This window comes from Calypte anna, chromosome 1 (assembly GCF_003957555.1).
Source record: "Calypte anna isolate BGI_N300 chromosome 1, bCalAnn1_v1.p, whole genome shotgun sequence".
Lineage (NCBI taxonomy): Eukaryota > Metazoa > Chordata > Aves > Apodiformes > Trochilidae > Calypte > Calypte anna.
The window spans coordinates 193,919,233-193,942,206 of NC_044244.1; the positions used below are offsets into that span (position 1 = coordinate 193,919,233).

General features: G+C 41.8%; 1 protein-coding gene across 1 annotated transcript in view; it reads left to right on the forward strand.

The window, feature by feature from the left end:
- TENM4 (teneurin transmembrane protein 4) overlaps window positions 1–22,974 on the forward strand; it is a 358,077-nt gene that overhangs the window by 286,526 nt on the left and 48,577 nt on the right. Inside the window, exons 18-21 of the mRNA XM_030461389.1 lie at window positions 2,015–2,282; window positions 4,366–4,509; window positions 5,602–5,851; window positions 15,310–15,542. Coding sequence (XP_030317249.1) covers window positions 2,015–2,282; window positions 4,366–4,509; window positions 5,602–5,851; window positions 15,310–15,542 — 895 coding nt within the window. The remainder of the gene's footprint in view (window positions 1–2,014; window positions 2,283–4,365; window positions 4,510–5,601; window positions 5,852–15,309; window positions 15,543–22,974) is intronic.

Here is a 22,974-nt window from a genome sequence, read left to right on the forward strand (position 1 = left end):
AATTTATCTGATCCAAACAGAAAGTATCAAATAGAAATAAGGGTATGATTCAACTACCATGGCTGTTGGTGCATTCAGAGCATTTTAAAGCTTATTTTTCCCTCTTCTCCCACCAGTGTCTGACTGGTTATACTCCCCCTACCCCATCAATGCCCTGCTTTGAGGCCATTGCAGCCCTGCTTAGAAACTGTAAATGCATTTTGGATAATCTGAATTACCATTTAAACCTGATATTCAAGCAGGTACCTTTGATCACAGTCTCTTGGTACCACTGTGCTGACCCTTTCTCTGGAATGGTAGACAGCAGAGACAGCTCAGGAGAGAGAGACATAACTATTTCTGACAGGGATTTGAACCAGATTCAGATGCTGAATAGTACCTCTGTGGCAACTATTTCTGCCTGACTTTTTCCTAGAGGGATTACATATGAGGACAGATGGGATATAAGGGACCACCTTTACTGCAGCTTGGCTCAGCTGGTCTCTGGTTGAACTTGGTCACAGCCCAGCTTGTTGCTGAGCTCATAAAATATATTTTAAAATTCCTAGGTTTTCCCAGTTCTGTCATTTTTTAGTGTCCTAAGCAGCGAGATATGTAAATTGAAAAGGCTGCATTAGACAAAGCAAATATTTATGAGCACAGTGGAACAGTGGTTTAACTTCTGGATGTGTCCATTTCTCAAGTGCTGCAGTGCTCAGAGGCTGTAAGTTATCACTTGAAAAAGTGTTGAGCTTTGGATAATAGCTTAGAAGAGGTCTCGTCAGGGGGCAGGTTACAAGATTTGTTGTTATTTATAAGGCCAACCAGAAAATCTGTAGGAGGTGAGCCACTTGTCACACCAGGGAAACTGCTGCTTCTGCACAGAAGTTGAGTGTAGGAGACGTAGCCTGGAGGACACAAGGATGGATCTGATCCCTTCTTGAAGGATCTCCTGACCCACCTGTCTTTACAAAAGTTCATTGTTGTTGGGACAGTATTTTCATAGCTCATTGTGGGGCCAGCAAACCAAAATATTTCAGAAGTGATGCAGAAGAGAACTGTGCCAGTTGTGACCTTTCTGATGCATCCTATTATCAGACCAAGTTTTCCAGCTCACTGCTGAGCATCAAACTTCATATTTCAAATTTTGCTGAAGGTTGCTGGCTTGTGATAAAAACGTCCATGCTGGGTGCTAACCTAAGAGTGAAATATTCTGGAAGGTGATAACGATTCTGCCCATGCCACAAGAATTAAGAAAGAAATGCTTTTTTTTTTTTTAATTAGTGTTTTGCATGGGAGAGTCAGCACGATGTCAGGAATGAACATTGTATCATTTTCCAGAAAATTTCCCTGCCTTTCTCCAACTTAAAAAATTAAAAATAAAAATTTGAAGATCTATTTATATTTTAGTAGATAAGGAGCAACAAGGCTAGAGTTAGATCAGGCACAGAGGTTCAGAAATGAGTTAGGAAGGGAGCAGTTTCAAAGGGGAGATGGGTAAGTCAGGGAAGGGATGGGAAGGGAAGTATGTTTCAGGGATGACATGGAGAGAATGGTAGGTTGTGATCAGAACCAGGAAAGTAGAAGGATTCAGGCCAAGCAAGACTTGATATTTGGTAGGAAAAATGAGCCAGGAGACTAAAATTACCGGCCACGGATACTTACCAAGGTAAAAAACAGAAAATGGAAACTGAACTGGTGGCCTAGAATAATCTCACACCCCAAGCTCTTTTCACTCTGGGTCCTGGGACTCGTTTTAGCAGTAAGTCCCATTGTAAACATTGACTTAAATGTGATACTTTGGTCTCATGTTCTGCCATGTAACAGAGATGGAGAAAGAGGGAAGCATTCCTTGGCTTCCACAACTAACCCTATAAATTACCTAAACGATCTCCTACTTGATGCCTGCTAGGTGTGCTTTTTTCGAGATGTCTGCCAGTGCTTTTATAAAGGTGTGTTTGATAAATTACAGTTTCACTGCCTTTTCCTGCCTGCTCACTGCTGATTTAACACCTCCTGGATTGCTTTTCCACAGGCTCTGCAGGAGGAGATTAACGTTTCTGGTAGTAAAATAAAAGTGAGTTACCTGAGCAGTCGCACAGCTGGCTACAAATCAGTCCTGAGGATCAGCATGACCCATCCCACCATTCCCTTCAACCTCATGAAAGTTCACCTCATGGTGGCTGTCGAGGGAAGGCTCTTCAGGAAGTGGTTTGCAGCTGCTCCAGACCTCTCCTATTATTTCATCTGGGATAAGACAGATGTCTACAGCCAGAAGGTCTATGGGCTCTCAGAAGCCTTTGGTAAGTGGCTTCCAGGGTTTGTGTCTCTTTTTAGAAGTGGCAACGTGCAGACCTTGTCCTGGATCTGTGTGGGCCAATCTCTAACACAAAAAATGGTCCCTGTTGGTTCAGTGCAGGTTCCTTGGGGAGCATGGGGCTCAGCTGCTCAGCCAGGACACATCTCTTCAGCAGATGAATACTTATCTGCTCTCTGGCTCCTGGCCCAACACGTACATCCCAAGCTGCTACCATCAGAGCAGTACCAAAGGGATGAAGTGGGACTAGAGGCATTTGGCTACCTGTCACCTGTGACAATCTGGACTGTTTTGAAAAAAATCCCTAGAACTGAGCCCTGTTTTCCACTCCTCCTTGTATCTAACCTCCTTTACTACTCACTCAAGAATGCCATCCCACAGTAGGGTGTGATGGTCTTCTCCGTTGTACCTTGTGCATTCATTTACATCTGCAAAAGACTGTCAGAAGCTGCAAGGCAGACAACAGGGAGGCTCTACATATTCAGTGGGCCACATTGCCAGCACCAACCTTTGTGGCCCATGCTACCCACTCTACAGGGGCAGAAGCTGAAGTACTTGCTGGGGCAGGAGGCTGTGGAAATAATATGTATGCAGAGATACACTGCATTCCTCTCTCTGCTTCCACCCAGACCTCACCCCAGTGAGCCCTGTGCAACAGGAGGGGTTACTCTGAGTGTACAGGGAGCAGAGGTGATGCTGCTCTGTAATGGTTGCTTCCCATCTGATCAAAAGCCAGAGGACATTCAGTTGCAGGTCAGGACAGAGTCTAGACTAGACCTTTTAGGCTGTGAAGACAAGGAAATCAGCAAGGTGGAAAGATTCCAAGTTAGTGAATAGAGCTTATATTGGCAGAAGGGTCATTCACTGGTGCCTTGTAGCCCAGCTGAAGATAAGTCTCTTTAGAGGATCTGTAGGGTGCCTTTTTTAATGGGAGGAAGAATAGATGCCTCCCTCTTGGTCAGACTCAGCTGCCTCAAGCAGGCAGGATGATAAAATTTGCTGAGCCTTACCCAGTGTGGAGTCCACATTGGGAAGCAGGTGCTGGTAGCATATCCTGAAAGACTCTTTACATGCTCTTTAAGATGCTACATCAGCAGTTGGTCCTCAAGTACTCCATGATGCAGGTCTACAGCCCAGGGTACTCAGCATTCAGGTTTTCAATGATTCCCACCTCTAGAAGTGGAATACCAAGCCTTCATTTCCTAATGAAATTTTTCTCTGATCCTGCAAAAGGCTACATTTGATCGGGGGTACTGAGTTTGCTCAGTGATCAGAAGTTTTCTAGGAGGCTAAGAAACTTGTAAGATATGACCCTTATTTCTATCAAGTAAAGAAAAAAAAAAAAAAAAAAAAAAAAAGAGAGAGAAAGAAAAAGCTTTGTAATTGCTTTTCATTTGTGTAGAACTTGCAGTTCTGCTCTGCTTCATCTGTTAGTTCTGAAAAGATCATGTAGAGCAGAAGAAACTGGTCCTGCTTCTTCTGAGAAAATCATAAAGGACTCATTACTCTGTTAAAAACATGATTTTCCTTCTACTGGCATCATTTTATTCTTGAGCAACTCCAATGTCTTCAGCAGAGTGACTCCTGAAAGGCTCTGATTAGACATTATGGCAAGCAAACCATGCTCTGCTCTGTAGCCTTTTGACATTAACAATGACCACAAATAAACCTCATCTAAGATAAGCTTTTCTTTCCAAGAAAGAGCATGATTTTTAGAAAGTTCGTGACATGCAGTCTTAGATCAAAGATAGTTGGTAGGAGCAAAATGCTCCCATTGAGGAGTTCACTCTCTTTAATACCAGTTTTTTAAAAATGTCTTCATAACAATGCCTTTTAAATATTTAGGCACATGTGCCCAACAGTTACATCTGCTTTGACCTTTTTGAATGTAAAATGGCCCTTAAAAAGGAAAATAATAAGACTTTCCATTGTGGTGATGACATTTGAAATGAAATTGGCAGTTGGAGGTAGAAGTGCCCTTACCCTGCTGAGCTGAAACTCCGTGTGTGCTGACTGTGCATTTCTGGGTTATTAATCTGAAGGGTCTTTTGCTCTTCTCTTGTACACAGTTTCTGTAGGTTATGAGTATGAATCCTGTCCTGACCTGATCCTGTGGGAGAAGAGGACAGCTGTGCTTCAGGGTTATGAAATTGATGCATCAAAACTTGGAGGGTGGTCCCTGGACAAGCATCATGCCCTCAACATACAAAGTGGTAGGTTGACTGTAGCACTTAAAAGAGAAATAATGTGTTGTTGCAGGGCCTAGTTGCTTCTTATAATTAAGAATTCAAGAAAAGGAAAGAAGCCTGTTCATCACGTGTACTCTCTCATGTATTTTACTAAAATATATTTCTAGTAACCTGCATTTAGGAGCAATATGGTGTTCACAACTCCAAAAGGAGCTAGATATCATGAAGCAGTTGAATGTCAGCTTGTCTGACTTTGTAGTGTCTTGAAGCAAGGGCATTAACAATGCCCACAGATGAACCTACAGATGAACTTACAGATGAACTACAGATCCTTCTAGACACATCCTCCAATGTGCAAGTGTACTTGCAGAAATGAGGAGCTTCATGGGTCATAAGGAAGAACAGAAGGTGCCAGAGCACGTGCAGGTTTCTCAAGACTGTACCAAGGAGACTTGAAAGCTGATCAGAACATGTTCAGAAGATGCAGGCACTGTGTCCTTCTTGATTATAGAAATAATAGGGGGTGAAACATCTAATTCAGCCCATGCCACTGCTGAAAACACTACCCTTACAGGGAACATAAGCAGAGCTCCTCTAAAGCTTTTCAGATGAAACATTTCTCTTTAGAATGCACCATGGTCTTCCTGTCCCTTATCTTCCCATGAGCTATGTAATTTCTTTTTTCACCTGGTTGGCTGAAAATTGCAGGGCCAGGAGAGACAGAAAAGGCAGGTGAAAATTAATATGATGCTGAAAAATCTATTTCATTTAAAAGTAAAGACAGTCTTGCTTTCCCCATGATTTTTTTTCAGCGGAAAATGTACTGGCTCTACAAAATACTTCAGAAAAGGGGCTCCTCATTTGAAGCCACCACAAAACAGTAACATGAATGATGATGATAAACCTCCTTAGAATCATAGAATCATTTAGGTTGGAAAAAAACTTTAGGATCGTTGAGTCCCTACATAAACTTATACTGCTAAGCCCACCACTTAACCACATCCTTGCCACTTGACAGATTCTCCAGCTGTCATCCAGCATTACCAGTTTGTGCTCCCTTTGAACTCAGTTTCCCTGTCTCTCTTTGATTTCCTTATTACTGTTTTCTCTCTCCAGGCATCTTGCATAAAGGAAATGGGGAAAACCAGTTTATTTCCCAGCAGCCACCTGTGATTGGAAGCATTATGGGCAATGGCCGCAGGCGAAGCATTTCTTGTCCAAGCTGCAATGGTCTTGCAGATGGGAACAAACTCCTGGCTCCTGTTGCCCTCACATGTGGGTCTGATGGAAGTCTTTACGTTGGAGATTTCAACTATATCCGAAGGATCTTCCCCTCTGGAAATGTCACCAACATCCTGGAGCTAAGGTACACTGTGCTGAATGGGGCTGTGATAGTTATGCCCTTGTGTTCTGCAGAAATAGCCTGGACCAAAAGGAAGATGAGCAGAACTCTTAAAAAATACTACAGTAAAAACAGGGGAAAAAAGCTGTCCAGATTTGCTTCTTATGCAACTCTGCTGACTTTGATTTACACCAGAGAAACACAAGCCTAACAAGTTCTTCTAGAATTGAATCACACAACAAAAATATTGACATATTTCTGTCCTGTTAAATCGAACTGTGTTGATGTTTCCCTGTTGGTATAGTTAGAGACTAGAGGTAATTCTCAAAACTAACAATCAGCCTCTGAGAGAACCTAAAGCTGGCAGGACACAGCACTGATGGTGATGGGTAGAGGTTAATGAGGACAGATGATCATTCAGACTTGAAACCAGATGATGACCTGGGGAATTCAGGCTCTGGTTGTCTTTAGGGGAACAAAAACATTTCAGCTCCCCTCAGTTCCCAGCTGAACAGTGATGTCAGGGGGAACATACAGGGAACATACATTCAGATGATGGATCATCTGAAAGTAAGGGAAGTGCATCCATTTACCTCAAATAAAAAAAAAGAGTGATAATAATTTTTAAAAATAGGAGAAATAGGGAGGCTTGTGAAGGAAGAACCATTAAAAGCAAGGACAGGCTGGGAAAAATAGAGAATTGTCCCGAGTTCTGAGGAAATGAAACAGATTGTGGCTGAATCAAAATTTCAGATTGACCAAACTGAGGATATTTTTCCTATCTCAAATTTCTACAGAAAATACAGTTACCCACTTCAAAGCACTAGAGCCTGATTCTGGACTCTGTGTATCCAGACAAGACTCACTCCAGGGAAGTCAGTAGAGTTACATGCATATTTCTGAACTAATTCTCTTCTTGAAGAGCCTGATATAAAGTCCTGAGAGGTCACTATGAGGTTACCATGGCAGGAAGGTTCATATTCCCATTTACCTCTCAGGATATGGCCTGAAAGTAAGAATCTTCCAAAAAGTAAGCACCTCCCTGCTCTACTGAGTTTTAATATCCTGGCTGGTGAGGACAAAAGGCTCCATGTCTGGAAGAACTGTCACTGAAGCTTGAAGCTTGCTAAAGCAGTAGGGTCCCATACAGCTTTTCTTTGTATTCCCATTTGCTCCACAAGGCCACAGGTAAAAATGGAATCTGCAGATCTGATCTGCAGCAAGATTGGTGCAGGATCTCATCAGTCCATTTACAAACATCCCCCAGTCCTTAAGCCTTGCTGAAGGTCTTATTTAGCATGCAGACCATCATCACAGGTCATGGTGTAGGAGAAAAAAAAAATCCAGACAGCCATGGCAAGGCTGGCACTTAGAGAAGAGGTGTCTTGATGTGCTCACAGAGCAACAAGAGAATCAGGAGAAGGCACTGAATTAGGAAGCCTAAAATGAGAGGTTTCCAGCCACAACCCAGAGAATTTGACCTTCTGAGTCAAATTCTTGCTATTCTGTGATGTGCTGTCTGAGAACATAATAATAATAACTCATGTTTGTAAGGTGGGAAGTTGGGATAAATCTTCAGACCTGGTCGATGTTAAAAAATGTAATAGTCTTCCAGTGCCAGAAAGTTATTTTAATGACCAAAGGTGAGATTTCCAGAAGAACCTAGATGATCTGGGGCCCAAAACCCATTGCAACCAAGTGGGATTTAGATCTCATTCCCAGAAGTACAGTTTTGAAAACCCAATCCCTGGTTCATTGTCAGTGGAAACACCAGACCCAGAGGAGGTTTTGCAAAGGATTTCCTGATTGGAAAAGAGAAAACTGTAAGCCTGGGCAAAGTGGCCTTGTTGACTCTTCTGCAGAGCCACAGAGTTAAATTTACTCCAGAGTTAAATCTGCTGGAACAATTGCTGCTTCATCTGTGTAAACACTTAAGTTACTGGATGTGATAAACATTTCTTCACTCTGGTGTGCTATAAAGTAAGTGTGTTCAGATGCTGGCTGGCTAAGAGCTGTGGAGAAAAGCCATTGTTTCTGGACTAAATAGAGTTTGCTTGTGTCTTCTCAAATTAGCATCTCCTTGGAGATTAACACTCACTATTTGGCTTTTCAGTTTTGTCCTGAGGAGGTGGGGTTTGAGTGCAGCACTGTGTTGCAGAGAGGTAACCAAAGCATTGTGAGTTGCAAATAATTGCAGCTGGGTGTGTAACTAGGCTCTAGACCCATGAAAAGTGTCCAGCTTGGCATAAATTCAGTCCTCTGGGATGGAGTTCATGAGGTTATGACAATGGACTACCATCCATAACTGTGCAACTGTTAAATTACCTTTGTAAATCACAAGGTATTGCTTTGAGAGTGAAAAAGCTGTACAGGTATCTGCATTTACACATATTTAGCTGAGTACTGCTCTGAATGATGTAGTCTGCCTGGTCCTTTCACCTGCATAAGTGAATACCTCCAAGCAGGTCAGATCACACTTCCTTCATGGAATGCAGCAGTACATAAGTGAGCTCACTGCCAAGTAATATCCAATATCAAATATATCAGTGTCATTCCAGCTAAGTCTTTATTTATTATTGCATTGTATGATACAGTTACTGTCAAGTTTTCAATCTGCTAATAATGCATCGAACTGAGCTGCTAACACCTCGTTCTCTCTTCTATTCCCTGCTTTCCTGTCTTCTGTCAGAAATAAAGATTTCAGACATAGGTAAGCCAACCAGTGGAGAATTCTTCTGCCGCTCCCTGTCTTGTTGCATGTTGTTATACAGTGAGCCACAAGTGCCTTTTCCAGATGATTCACTACCAAATGAAGCTGGCATGATTAAAACTGGCATAGACAATCAGTCATCAGACCTGGGAGCCATTAATCACAGAGCAGAGTTGCTCAGACTTCTGCATGAGCTGCTGTAGCTGTAGATGGGGGAAGGGTAGACACAAAAAGCAGAGTAAAAAAGAGGAGGAGGGTGGAAGGAAAAATGGGTGGGAATTAACCAAGAGTTCAGCATAGAGGCAGCATTGGGATACAGGTCACTGGAGTAGCTGTGGTGGGAAAATAATTCTCATATGGTGAAATGACTTCTTTTTGAGTTTTGAGGAGTGTGACTGACATAAGGAATGGCCAAATGTAACCCAGCATCACTCATCTAGGGAAGTAAGTTTTTGTAATTCTTGTCAGTCTGAGCTCGTCATAGAGAGCTTTAACATCATGTGGAATTGTGTCAGGCTCAGCTAAGAGGTAGCTCAGAACCTTCCCCAGGAAGTGCACTAAAAAAAAAGACAAAGAGTAATGACAAGAAAACAAGATGAAAGAGGGACTCCTAAATTGGAGCTTTGTCACTAAGAATATTTGTCATTTGGATTCACTGGAGTTTCAGTGGGTTTGATCCAATCAATTGCATTCTGGATGATGTCAACCTCCTGTCACTGTCTCTGTTTGCAAGGACTTCTCTGGCTCTGACAAGTTTCCTATCCTTCTCTCTAGTTGCTTTCTAAATTAGAAGCTTAGACTGTGGAAGTGGGATTCATTTTTTGCTGTTATTTGTTTTTCTTTTTGCATATGGGGCTGGGGATTTTGCTTGCTACGTGATTTTTATCCTGCTTTGACTTCCTAGAGGCTGTGCAAAACCAGAAATGTTCAATGTATCTGCAATGGAAATGCAATGGAAAAAAAACTGAGGTTTTTGCCCTATTGCCAGAACCTTAATGAAGGGCTGACCTTCCACAGTATCATGGACTGTCCCAGAGCATCCATTAGCAGGACTGGGAGGTTGGTACCTCTGCACTGTTTCATCAGGCTGAGTTCCAGCCCCCCAGCTCCTCTTTCACATCATTTGGAAGCAATAGAAAAACTCATTTCCCTTTGAAACAGCCAGGTTGTATCCTTAATGCCCTGAAAATACACAGGCACTAAAGTGCATCTGCTTTGACAGTGAAGGGCAGCAGCTGAATACCTGTTACAAGAAGAGGTTTTTATATATGAAGGCAATAACTGGGTGAAGATATATGGACTGGCCACAAATGCTGCAGATTCCAACAGAACCTTATAAAACTGTCAGGACTTCATCCTTTAGGCAATTCTTAAAAAGCAAGAAATTAAATGAATGAAAGCCAAGCCCTGCCTGCTTCATTGGACTTCAGAGAGGATCAGTGAGAAGGAGATGAGGAGCCCTAGATCAAATATTCCCATCCATGACTACAATAAGGGAGCGAGTTAGCAGTTGCTCTGCTTCATTTGCCATAATACTTCTTGTTAGGAAATCTTCTCATTCCTGAGCCACAATGAAGTAGGTAGGTGTAGTTTCAGCTAAAGCTCCAGTGCTTTGAGCTCCAGAAGTTCCTAAGCTTTCCACAGCTGGCAGGCAACAGCTGCAAAGGGTGAGATCCAGAGAACTGGATCTCATTGGTCTGGAAAACCTTCACTCCATATGGAGAAGCGTCCTCACATCAGGAAAAATGATTCCTCCTGCTTATGCAGTCTGTATTGAGCTTATTCTCCAGAGGTTCTGGTGGTATCAACCAAGATGCTTGGCTCTGTAGCACAGCCTGGGTAGCCAAGGTCTAATTTGCAATAACCAAAGCATCTGTGTGTCAACAAGGAGCATGTTCAGCTAAAAGGCATCACCAAAGGACGCCTCTCAAGGTTACATCCATCTGTCATTCAGTATTAGATTAGTAGGAACTTACTCCAGTATGGCTGTTTGTGGACCTGTCTTGGTGGGCCTAGAGAAGCTAATTATTTTTCAAGCATAACTATAATAATTCACAGCTAATTGTCATTATCTCTTCAGGAACATGGGTTGCAATGAGGTATTTCTGCCTTAAAAATATGCAAAAAGCAGCCACACTTAAATGTATTCTTCATTTCTTGCTTCCCTTCATACCTTTGAGAGACAGATCTACAATTAGTGGCCAAGAGACTACCCTAAGATTGGCTCTGAAGTCCTTGGCAGTCCCTGGGTTGGCTTATGTCATTGCTGTGAAGTTATATTATCCAGCCTGTGACAGTAGAAGAGCTTTGGGCATTGCACACAAACTGAAAACACTAAAAGGCCAAGTGTAGATTCCTCTCACTGCACTGTGTGGCCTCCTTATGTACTAATATATTGAATGTCACCCAAGGGAAAAAAAGTCCAGTACTTCAAGCAAGCTAGAAAAAAATCCTGTTTGTGAGCTGCAGGGTGCTTAGGGTGGAGCCATGGAAACAAAACCTTGAGGAACAAAAACCTAAATTTGTCTGTGAGAATGCAGTAGTTCTTCAGTCACCAGCAAATGCATATGGCCAGGAGGGCTCAGAGGGAAAGAGGGCAGCTAGCACAGAAAGTTTCTTGTCCTTAAATAGAGGCATCTGATCCAAAGGAGTTCCAGGGCTTATTTTAGAGCAGATTTATTCAGATAAGCTGTTATAGGTAAGTAGGCTACTCCTGTCCCTTGACCACAGTGAGAGCAAGAACCACACTGGTACCAGTAACAAGCTGTCCTTCAGAAGAGTTGGTAGATGCCCTTGCTTTTGAGAAACTAAGATTCAGTTCATCTTGTAAGATAAATGTTGAAAATAAGTCATGATCCGTAACTTAAAAGGTGTAATTTCTCTCCAGTGACAATAAAGGGAGTTAAGGCAGCCAGCTCAGATGTGAACATCCACCTTGTAGACATCTAAAGCTCAGCGAGATGAATGCCCTGGCACTGAACAGAGGACAGTGAAAAGGGACAGTCTGCTTTGCTGATGGGTTATAAGGAACCTGCTGAAACCAGGGACCATCTCCTTTTTTTCATCTTTATTTCTTAGAGATTGTCTTCTCACTTTGGAGCAAGAGGTTTCCTCCTCAGATTCCTCCAAAACAAGGGCTCTGGGCCCAAGCAGAAAATATCAAACTTTGCTTAATGTCTGTGAATATGTTATAATTCTACAGAAGCAATCCATAAGTGTCACATGTCTGCCCATTCACCCAGCTTTTTATCACTTTCCTTCTTTATGCCTGTATTTAAGGAATCATGTAAAGCAGAAGCCCTTTAAAACAGAGTTTGAATCTCCCAACGTATCTGTAGAGCTCCCCACATAGTACAAGGGGGAGCCCATATGCAATTAAAATATCAATGCAAAGCTAAAGGTTTTGTCTAAAAACCCTTAACAGAAAAGGAAAGCTCCAAAAGGGAAAACTTCTTCTCATCCACAGCCCTTTTCTAGTGATGGCAATGTCAATATGGGGGATAAGAATTTAAAGACTACAAATACAGTAACTGATTAAGTCTTCTGAATAGTAAAAAGTCCTCTTCTCTTGTTTTGTTTTGGTTTGTTATCTATGAGCAATGAGAAAGGATAAAAGGAAAAAAAAATCTTCTCTGCTTTGCCCCAAGCAGATTTATTTCTGTTGTTCAGTTCAGTCCAATTTGCCTCTTGGATTTTTTCTATTGATTGTGGCTTAAAATAAAAAGCGAAGCCCCAGTGTTCCCAGCTCCAGTGCTCATGCATTATCACAGATGAAGGGCAGCAATTTGGGAACCTTTACAGTAGCCACGTATGTTGATTTAGCATCTCTCATTCCAAAAGACCTCAAAGTGTTAAACAAAAGCTCCAGTGTATAACACCATGCAATTCATGCAAGGGCAGAACATGACACCTTCCCACTACAGTGGGGAAAAGTGTTGGCAGAGGCCAGGGAGGTAAATTCCAGCTTGATAATTTTTAATAGATTGTGTTTTACCTTCCCTGCTCTAAAACATCCCAGGTTAAATACTCCATTGCTTAAGCCAGAGGCACTTACACCCACAAAAACCCAGTGCATGGGGCAGGGTGTAGGAGACCATGATAAGCAAAGCTGAAGAAGTCCAGCCTGTAAAAAGGAACCAATATTTCCTATCACTCACACAGAGCTATGCAGCAGAAAAGGTGTAATTTGTATTGGGGCTCTCCATCCCCATTAATGACATTAGATTTAAAAAGTTAATTGTATGCTTTGGGAGACTTTCACTATCAACTCACCAGGTGAAATCCAAAATAGGAGTTTAAGTGACCCAAGATTATTACCATACCGGGGGTAGATTAATCAGTGTAAGTTTCTACCTCTGCCTCTTCCAAAGCACATTTGGTAATAAAGGTGTGTTTGCATCTGTGGCATCCAACTGTGCAGAGGATTAAAAGTCTAACCAAATCAGAGGTCATTTTTTAATGATTGTGAACTTTGAATTTATCATCACTTTTGTGTGGCATCTGTGTTCAGGACCTCATTAGTAAAACATAACTTGGGTTACCAGTTGCCATCTTACCTTAATATGATAGGTTTTTCCTGAGTGAATTCAGGTGGGAAGTACCATTCAGCTTTTCTGCTGGATAAATCTGTCTCTTTTACCTGGTTCTCTGATCAATAGTTAAAAATAAACAGAGTTTGTTTCAGTATCCATTCTACACAAGAGCTGAGATTAGAAAGTAATTTTAAGATCTTTCTCTTCTGCTGAAGGTTGGAATCAATAATAAAATCCACCCGAGTGAGGCTATGAAATCCAAAAATCAATCACAATGATAGTGCTGGGGTATGGGGACAGGAATCTCCAGTTTTGGAGATTCTGGAGATTTTTATCCATCTTGGGGGAAGTCATTTGTCTTCTTCCATCTGCAAATGGCCCTGCTGTAAGGTTCAGTGAAATTTATCTGTGTTTTCCAGACAAAGATTCCGAAGACTTGCAAAGTCCCATTAATAATGCCCTTCTCTTGTCCACCTGCCATGCAAAACAGGGATTAACAGCATCTCAAAAGCTGAATGTTGTTCAGCTGGGCTTTGGTAGGGCAGTCAGAAGAAAATGCAAGGCCCTGCTCAAAATGGATGATGGATTCCCACTGGAAACTTCTTCCACCAGGGTTGAAGCCACTTGCTTAGTGTGAGTGACATGCAGGTAAATGAAATAATACCCTTCCAGCCTGCTGTCATTGGAAAGGGATACAGATGGAGACTGAACTGCCAGGCTGGAGCTGTCTTGAAGGTCAGAGCATTTTATTTAGCAAGAATCAGTGTCATTTGTGAAGATGAAATCTGTTCAGACTTTAATAGGATAAATCACAAGGGATATTCCAGAATAAATCAGAAAGGCTTTTTCCCGAAGTATTAAGTAATTTGAATGAAGAACCAACTTACAGCTTTTTTAAGCAGATAATAATTCAGTATTTTTTATGTGTCTGAAGAGAGGTTAATTTTCCTAACATAAAGGTTTAAAGAGAGAGGAAATTTCTTATTGTGAGGGATAGAGTCAACTGTGATGGACACTCGGGTTTCTAACCAGCCTTTCCTGGAACAATTCCATTACCTGCCAATTGTGAACTATGGCCCATACATTTATTATGAATTCTTGAGACCTGATGAGTTTGGACAGCTAGAAGGTGTTCTGGAGAAGAGCAGAGGCTTTTCCCTACTTGTTCTAATTACTTCTTAGAAGAAAGGAGACCTCTGTTCAGGCAGCAGGAGATACAAGTTTGATCTATTGGTTTCATGGTTAGAAGAGATGCAGCTCAATACTCACTAGTAGTAACCACTTAATTTTAGTAAATGAAGCTAATAAGTTTGATATCTAAATTAAATTATAGATAGAATGGTTGAAAGACAATTTTTTAAACTGTCTCTGAACTAATGGCCAGTCCCATTCAATTTTTTCCATAAAGTGGGTACTAGTTTATCACTTTCTTCAGTCCTGGGATCATTTATTGTTTCAGTCATGGAGCTAAGAACCTTTTTCTGTCTGCTCACTCCATTTTCACAGCCACCTTTCCTGATTTTAAAGGAAACAGTGAACAGGGTTTAACAAGAGACTGATGTTTGGGCTCCTGAGCCTTCCTCCTCATTCCTGTTTTACTTAGGGCAAAATGTGACACTCCAAGGACCATTTATGTTACTCTCTTCAGTGAGGTCCAGCTGAATTCAGTGACAGGACTTCCCCTAAGCTCCAGGAGGGCAGGACAGGATTCCAGGGTCTTTGCTGGAGTCTACAAGAGCACCAGATAAGCCTTGATGCAGTGATTTTGAAGAGTATATCTGCAAGTGGGGTATCTGCTAGGGAATATACTTCAGAATCTGCTTTTAGGGTTTTGTTCTGGGGTCTTTCTTGGGAGGGTAGATTGGATTTGATTTTATTTGCTTTGTTTTCTGCACCTAGTTTACTATGCTTCCCCTTCACTTTCTGGCACTGCACTAACACCAATCTCAGGACTGTTTCTATATTTAATAAATTAAGAATCCCAAGCACTGAAACTCAACCTAGAGTAGGTCCTGGCATGATTTTGGCTCGGGCCAGCAAGCCCTTTCCATGCATCCCAGGCCCAGGGATTGGTAACACAGCTCAACACTGTGGACTAACGATGTTGAGCACGGCACTGCTTCACTTTCCCAGTCTGTCTGCCCTCTGCATTTTTATTCTCTAAAGTGCTTGCATTGCTTGTTGACTTTAGGAAACAAAACCATCCCCAAAAACAATAACGCTGTACCCTTGTTTTTCAGCCACAGCCCAGCTCATAAGTATTACTTGACCACAGATCCCATCACTGGCTCCATCTACCTCTCCGACACCAACAGCCGACGGATCTATAAAATCAAGTCAACCACATCAGTGAAAGATATTGTGAAGAATTCAGAGGTTTTGGCTGGAACTGGGGATCAGTGCCTCCCATTCGATGACACTCGCTGTGGAGATGGAGGCAAAGGCACCGATGCCACCCTTACAAATCCCAGGGGTGAGACTGATTCTTCTCCATGGGTTTTTTGTTGTTTTTTTTTAAAGAGGTTCTTGTGAAAGGAGCTTTTTTAGTGATGCTGGAAACTGCTCTCCTCTCCAATAGAGAGAACATCCTCAGCTTTTGCAGGCCTTCCCAAATCAACACACTGACACATCCAAAGGGCTTGCAAAGGGAATAAGTAGGTGCATCTCAACCTCAGCCAGTCCTCATTCTTCTTATTGAAGTGGCTGGGAGGAGTGCCAGACCAGAGGGGTGTAGTGATGGGCACATGTCCAAAGGGCAATAGTATAAAGTCACCAATTGATTTTATACCTGCTTAGACACTACTTACCAAATAACAGTGTTTGCTCCTCCTCAGTCTAGGTTGGATTTACTTGTGTTCAGTTCACTGAGGCTTTCTTTGCATTAAAAGAAATAAAAAGCTCTAGAAGCATTGAAAAAAAATGTACATCTCAGAGATACAGAATCTGATATTTATGCATTGACATAAACCCCTAATGCTCTGTGGTTCTGTGATTATATAGCATGACATCCAGCTTAAATCCTGTAGGGGACTGGATACTAATTTCAATATGCAAATATCCTAATTCAGTACAGACACAGCAGAATAAAACCATCACACAGCCTTCATGACAGTGAACTAAGTTGCTTGAAAAAAGTTTAGCCAAACATGCAGCCCTTGGAAAAAAACCCACACTGAGGGTATAGAGGTGAGGTGGAAGATCCTGTTGATGTATGTACCTTCTGCAGTGTCTATGAGGAGGGGAAAGAAGGATTGCTAAGAAGAAATGCTTTCAGAAATGTGGTGGGTTTGCCTGTTGTACATCTTCTTGCCCAATTGGTAGGATTACAAGGAGTTATTTATGTGTTCTTGGCTTTGGCATCAAGGTAATGCAGGTTTCCTTTTTCTTTCCATCTGGCAGTAGTAGCTCCCTTTTCCCTCATCGTGGCCATTTCCAAGTCTATCCCAACCCCTTTGTAAAGCAACTTCTTGGCAAAATTTGGGCATTCTCTAACAAGTAATTTAACAAAGAGCAGCCAAGTTGAAGATAGCTGAGCTGGTTTATCTCTTCTTGATTAAATATCTCGGGAAGTTATTTTTCTTGATAGATGACATTTTTATGACTTTTTTTTTGGTTTTTGGCTTTATTGGGTTGTTTTTGGGTTTTTTGGTCTTTCTTTGTGTTACATATCAAGTAGTTGTTTCCTGGCAGGGTGCAGAAAAAACCTCTTGGGAGACCAGGTTTTTCCAAAAAAAAAAAAACATTTAAAGCCAAACTGCTACCCTTGTAATATCCAAAGGGCCCAGTGCGTTTTCCAAGCACTCCAGATCATTATATTGGGATAAAGTATTGCCAGAGCCACAGATACAGAAAGGGAGCAGACACCTGTGGTTCAGGTTGTAGTGTAGAAACTGTCTCATGAAAAGAAAATAAAGTGACTTGGGCAGAGTGATTCAGACAGTCCAGCAGATGAGTCATGAGATCTGGGAATCCAAAAATCTGTAATCCAATTTTCTACACCACTTTGATGTTCAACCAGTGAGAAAACCCAAAAGCAACCAACCCAGTACTTTAGTTGGACATCCATTCTCCCTGGTACAAGATAAGAGGAATATTATTCATTTCCCTCCATGGGTGGATGTTGCAAGGCTTAGATGAATTATGTTTCTGCCTTGCTATGGGAAACAGAGCTCTGGAGTTCAAAGCTTTCAGCACTGAAATCCTTCTTGTTGGCAATTCAGGCTCTCAGGAGGCTGTTCTTCCACCTCAATCATGTAGCAGCAAAACACATACATCCATTCCTCACGGCTCTGAAAATTTTCACAAAATGGAAGTAAATTGAGGATGAAAGAGGAAATGACACGAAGCAAAATGGCAACAAGAAAATAATAACACAGCAAGCCCACCCTCCCAATGGAAGGTTCATAAAGAGTCTTCCCTGGTCTGGTTCTAGCTTGAGTTGGCAAAGTCAGCCGAGGTGATGGCTTTGGCAGGTGTGATTCACTTCTGTTCCCCTTGATAAATGATTAGCAATGAAAACTCAGAGTGACAATGGAAAGTCAGGATTGGTTTTACCTCTATAGTGGTTCATCCTAGCAGAAAAATCCAGCCAGTGCTCTTCCGTAATGGGACTGGATTTCATAACAGTTCACAAAAAATATGATTTTTGGAGGAGTAACGAGTATTCCACAGGTTACCCTTTGCTTCCCTGTCTTGGCAGGGGAATAAACACTCAAAAGTGAATGGTCAGTGGAAATTAGAAAATTATTCTGTCCCTGTGGAGATACCACCTGGCCAGGGAAGAACTTCATTTTATCAGGAACTGCAACCCATGGGACTCTGCTTCTTCAGGCTAAAGCTGTTTTGTTTTTTTTCACTGAAGAGAGTTACTTCATGCAATGTAGGATTTGTGTATTTTAAGGACATCTTTGCACTTCAAATATTTTCAGGTAACAGGATCTTCACCATGTTTTAATTAGCTGATGTTTGCAGTTTGCTGTGAAATACTGAGAAATACAGTCCTGACAGATGAAAAACAGCATTTCATAAAGACTACAGACTCAATTGTGAAGTGTGAAAATATACTTTAGCATCTACCTTTAGCCTTTTGGACTAATCAAGCAACTGGTGTGAGTTTTTTGTCCCTCTTGTCAGTGGAGAGAAACTGTGCCTTGGTTCATTCTATACCAATGGACATTTCCAAGGCAGGAAGAACCACAATCTGGGAGCTCCAACAACAGCCTGAAGGATGAAGTCCCCACCCCAACTAACACTGATCTGAAAGGTTCTTACTTGCTGAGCAGCAGCCTTTTTCCACAATGTTGATCAACTCTTCCAGTTCCCACCTCACCTACCTCACCTCCTGTGAGATCAGAGTGGATAATTTCATAGAATCATAGAATCACAGGGTAGTTTGGGTTGGAAAGGACCTTCAAAGATAATTTAGTTTAACCTATCTTCCATGGGCAGGTACATCTTCTGCTAGATCAGAATGTTTAAAGCCTCATCCAGCCTGACTTTGAATACTTCCGAAGATGGGGCATCCACAACTTCTCTGGGAAACATCTTCCAGTGTCTCACCACCTTTGTTGCAAAAATTCTTCCTTATATCCATTCTAAATCTATTCTCTTTCATTCTCATTGCCTTGTCAATACATTTCTCTGAAATACCTTCTGGACAGAGGTTCTTGTCAGTCTCCAGTGAAAGAGAATTCCCTTTAAATGATCATCTTAGACAAGACACTAAGAGAGATAAAACTCACCCTAGGACTATGACCATTCCTCTGCCTTTGGCACCTGTGCTAAAAGTAGGCTGTAGAAAGAGAGGACAGGTAGAAAAACAGATGCAATGGTGGTGGTAATTCTTTGGTCAGGGAGTTTATCATAGCTGTTAGGAACCAGTCTGCTGCTTCTAATTCATTTGCCACAGAGCACAGCAAAGCTTTCAGATGCTAATGAATATCAATATATCCTTGCAAATTAAAGTGCTACCACTTTCTAATTATCATCTGCTAATAATGATCCTCTTCTACAAGCAATCTAAAGAAAAAAACTTAAACTCCAGCTTGTCAGAGCATTTGTTTTCATCTGAATACTCACCAGTGCTTCTCCTTGGGAAAACGTTGGGGCAAAGAAATTATCAAGGAGCCTGCAATTAAGAGAGATTTCAGTGACAAGGCTGACACAATAGGAAGAAGGTTTCAGAAGGGACAGGGGAGGAGAGGGACATCTCATTCATTTAGCACCAGAAAAACAATGCAAAATGAAGTCATTAATTTGGAAGCAGATTGCTTCCTTCACTGTGTCCTGCTGAATGTGTAAACAAAATCTCAGTTGCTCACTAAATGTTCATGAATTCGACAGAATTAAAAAAAGAAACTCAACTCTCCACAATCTGTTAGGGGTCTTATTTTCAAATAATAATGTAAGGGCCATTTCAGGGCAGACTAGAGGCTGGCAGAATAAAATATCTTGTCTCTTGCTGTGGCCAAAAATGACACTAAGGAAAAGGGACAGTTATGGAGCACTCTTTCCTTACTAACACACCAGGTTCTAGTCATCAATATTTGGGGAACATTCTGAAGAGGCTGCACCTAGACCTGTGCTTAGATGCCACCATCAGTTGGTCTAGAAACCTCCCTGAACACCTAGCTTTGTCCTTCTATCCTATGCAAATAATTTCCACCATTTATTTAGCTGCAGCATGAACAGTGTAGTCTTTCTGAGGCCAGAATGCTGCCTTCTGCTCTTCTCTCTACATGGTTCTTAATCAATTGCTGTCTTCTAGCTTCTTCCTTGACCACTGCAGAGCACAAAGCTGATCTTTGCAGAAAACTCCACAGGAACTCCAAAACCTTTCTCCTGTGAGCTATTTTATTTGTCACTGCATATGGGTAGTTAGGCTTAGTCCTTTCCCTGTGAATTCCTCTGTACTTACTGACATTGATTTTCATCTGCCATTTTATTCCTCAGCTATTCAGCATCCAGCCAGCCAAGAAAGCTCCAAATTTTGATTCCTTTGACACCTATTTATTTCCTTAAAACTGTTTCCTCCCCATTCTTTTTTACCTAAATTGAGCTACTTGTGCAATCCAATCACTTTTAGCAGTTCCTCTTCCAAACAAACCCAACATGTCCCTGCAGCTATTTGTAGCACAACGTTGTGCCATCACCTCTTCACACCACCAGGTCTTGACATTTCAAGCAAACATCATCATGTCACAGCTTTCTGCCAGCACAACTCACTGGTGTGATACATGTGGTGCTACAAACCCTTGTTTCTTATGGGATCTCCAAGAGGAGCCAGCATGATTTTGTAACCTATGTTTTTTTTATCTCAGTTTGGATCTGCAATGCTACCTGGGTAGTGGCAGCAGATGTTTTTGCTCAGTAACTGAGTCTGAACTTTGAGCTGTATGCTGAAAATCCTTAATTCCCTTATGTTCCTATGGAAACATGAGAGGAGCCTTCTGCCAAAGCAAGCCAAGGCCTTTGGCTTTACATGCGTAACGTGCAAATTACCCCATTCTGTGCCCATTTGCAGGAGCCAGCTCACAGCACTGGAATTGTGCCATTTTCATAAAAGGAACACAGAAAGGTCCAATGTAACCTCTACAATTTGCTGCAAAGAAACCACGAGATGCTTCTTTCCCTCTCCACGGAAGTCATCCATCCAAAGACACTTGGTGGGAGAGCAGGGCTGCTCTCCATAAGGAGATTTGATGCCAAGACAATCAGCTAAAGGCAGGAAGGCATTGGAGCAGTTGCAGTGTGAGGGACATGTGCAAATGGGAATTTAGGGTTCTGACAGTCTGCAAACTCTGTTCCCCTGCAGAGCATCCCAGGAAGTGGAAGGCAATTGAGATTGCTCAGCATCTGTGAAAGAGGGATGAGTGGAGAAGTGCTCTGTTGTTAAGAACACATGCACACAACATTGCCCTGGAGCAGGATGATTCCTGGTAACTTTGCCATCCCCGTTTAACATACTGGGGTGTGCAAGCTCTTTGTCTAAGCTGCAATGCAGAATAAAGTTGTGCTCTATCAACTGATCAGAGCTGGCTTGGGAGCCCAAGTACGTGCAGGTTATTATTACTGCAGCTGATTAATCAGAGCAGCCATCAGACCTCAGCATTGAACATGGCAAGAGACTGTCAGTGAACACTGCTGATAAGTCCAATCCAATAGATAGGGAACTAGCTAAGAGAGCAAATTCTGCCTTATTTAAAATCACATTATCCAGCCTGCCACCCTTCACTGGCTTTTGGCCTGTCACACACTCTAATGGACAGGCACCCTGAAAAATACTTCTTGTGAACCTAGGAATGGATAAGAGCCTCTTCTGTTTGACAAAAGCCAATTAAGATCAACTAGATCTTCCATTAAGCCTATTTGAAAAAACATGTCTACCATTTTGCTTAAAGAGCTCAATTACATCCTTAGTTGTCAAGCAAACACCCACAAACTTTAAAGAACTTACCATTCATTGGGCAAAATAATTAGAGGAGTGGTAACCTTCACCAGCAGATGCCAGTGACAGGTGACATGTGCCAGTGTCCTGAATGACCCATTGAACAGGGCACCACGCAGGACACGATGCTGACAGATATCATGGCAGGTGAGATCTTGATACTTACACTGCCAGATCCCACAGCAGCCTTTGACAAAGTGCTAAGGTGCAACTGATGTGTTTATATTGTACAGCAAGAATAAATGGTAACCACTTCTGTGGCTTCTCCTGTAGCATTCAGATGTGCAACAGGTACCTGCTTCTGCTCTTCAAGGCTGTTCTTTCAGTCATGCAAAGCTCAGTCCTTCCTGGGCATGAGTTAAACACAGGTACTGGAATGTAGGTCTAGAAGCAATCTTTTGGGTCATTTAGTCCTGTCATCCATTATCTCTGCAATCCTGCCATATAATCCCCTTCAAAATTAATGAACTTAATCTTAAAAGCAGCAAGTAATTTTATTTTTTTTTCTCCCTGCCCTAGAGGCTATTCTGAAATCTCACTGCTCTGATGGTCAAATATCCAATCCTGGTCAAAATTATGTCCTTCAGACAGGAAGATGCTGTGAAGAACTCAGGAAAATGCTGGGTTTACCTCCTAGCAAAAATACACAGCTCCCATTCAACCCAGTGATCTGAAACATTGGTTCCCTGACTTCTAATTGACTTTGTTTGAAGTTTGTTCTTTTGCTCACATGGTGACTTAGTTCTCAGGTTTTCTTGCCATTGCTTCCAGGCTAAATTATCTGCTGTAGTTTTCTATATGACCAAATGTACTATGTTTTTCCATGCAATATCCAACCCTGTGGCTTCCAGCCCATACCATAGTTACAGCACTGGCTGAAGGCCATTATTTTAATTGCTAAAGTGATCAGGGGATTAGTCCTTGCTACATGAAAATCTGAAATTTCTGATCTGTGAACTGCTGCATCTGCACTTCACAGCATAGCTCAGAGTGGATGTAGACTGAGGATAAATGTTTCTAGCAAGGGGATCAGGCTGTAAAACAAAGTTTTGGAAAAACACAAGGTCTGATCACTTCTCAGAAACATTCTTAAAGCTTTCTGTCTGAAACGTATTTTCCATCATTTCTGTCACCACGATGACAGCCAAAAAAACCCCCCACATTATAGGCAGGATTTGTCTCTCCAACTTTATCTGTCTACAGTATAAATATTTCCTTTGGAGATGCTTGCTCCTTTTCTAGTCAATGGGCAGGAAAAGGTGTTTCTAGAAGGATTCATATACTCTCTTATGGATATCTGCTTTAAAGTGATATAAATTGCATCCTATAAGTAGGTATTTCTCTCCACTGATTGGAAAAACTCCAGATACTTGCTTGGGTTCACAATGCAGATGTCTACTTTCTGCCAAGTGCTTGTTACCCTGCTAGGGAAAAAAACTGAATAGGAGAATCCTAATCT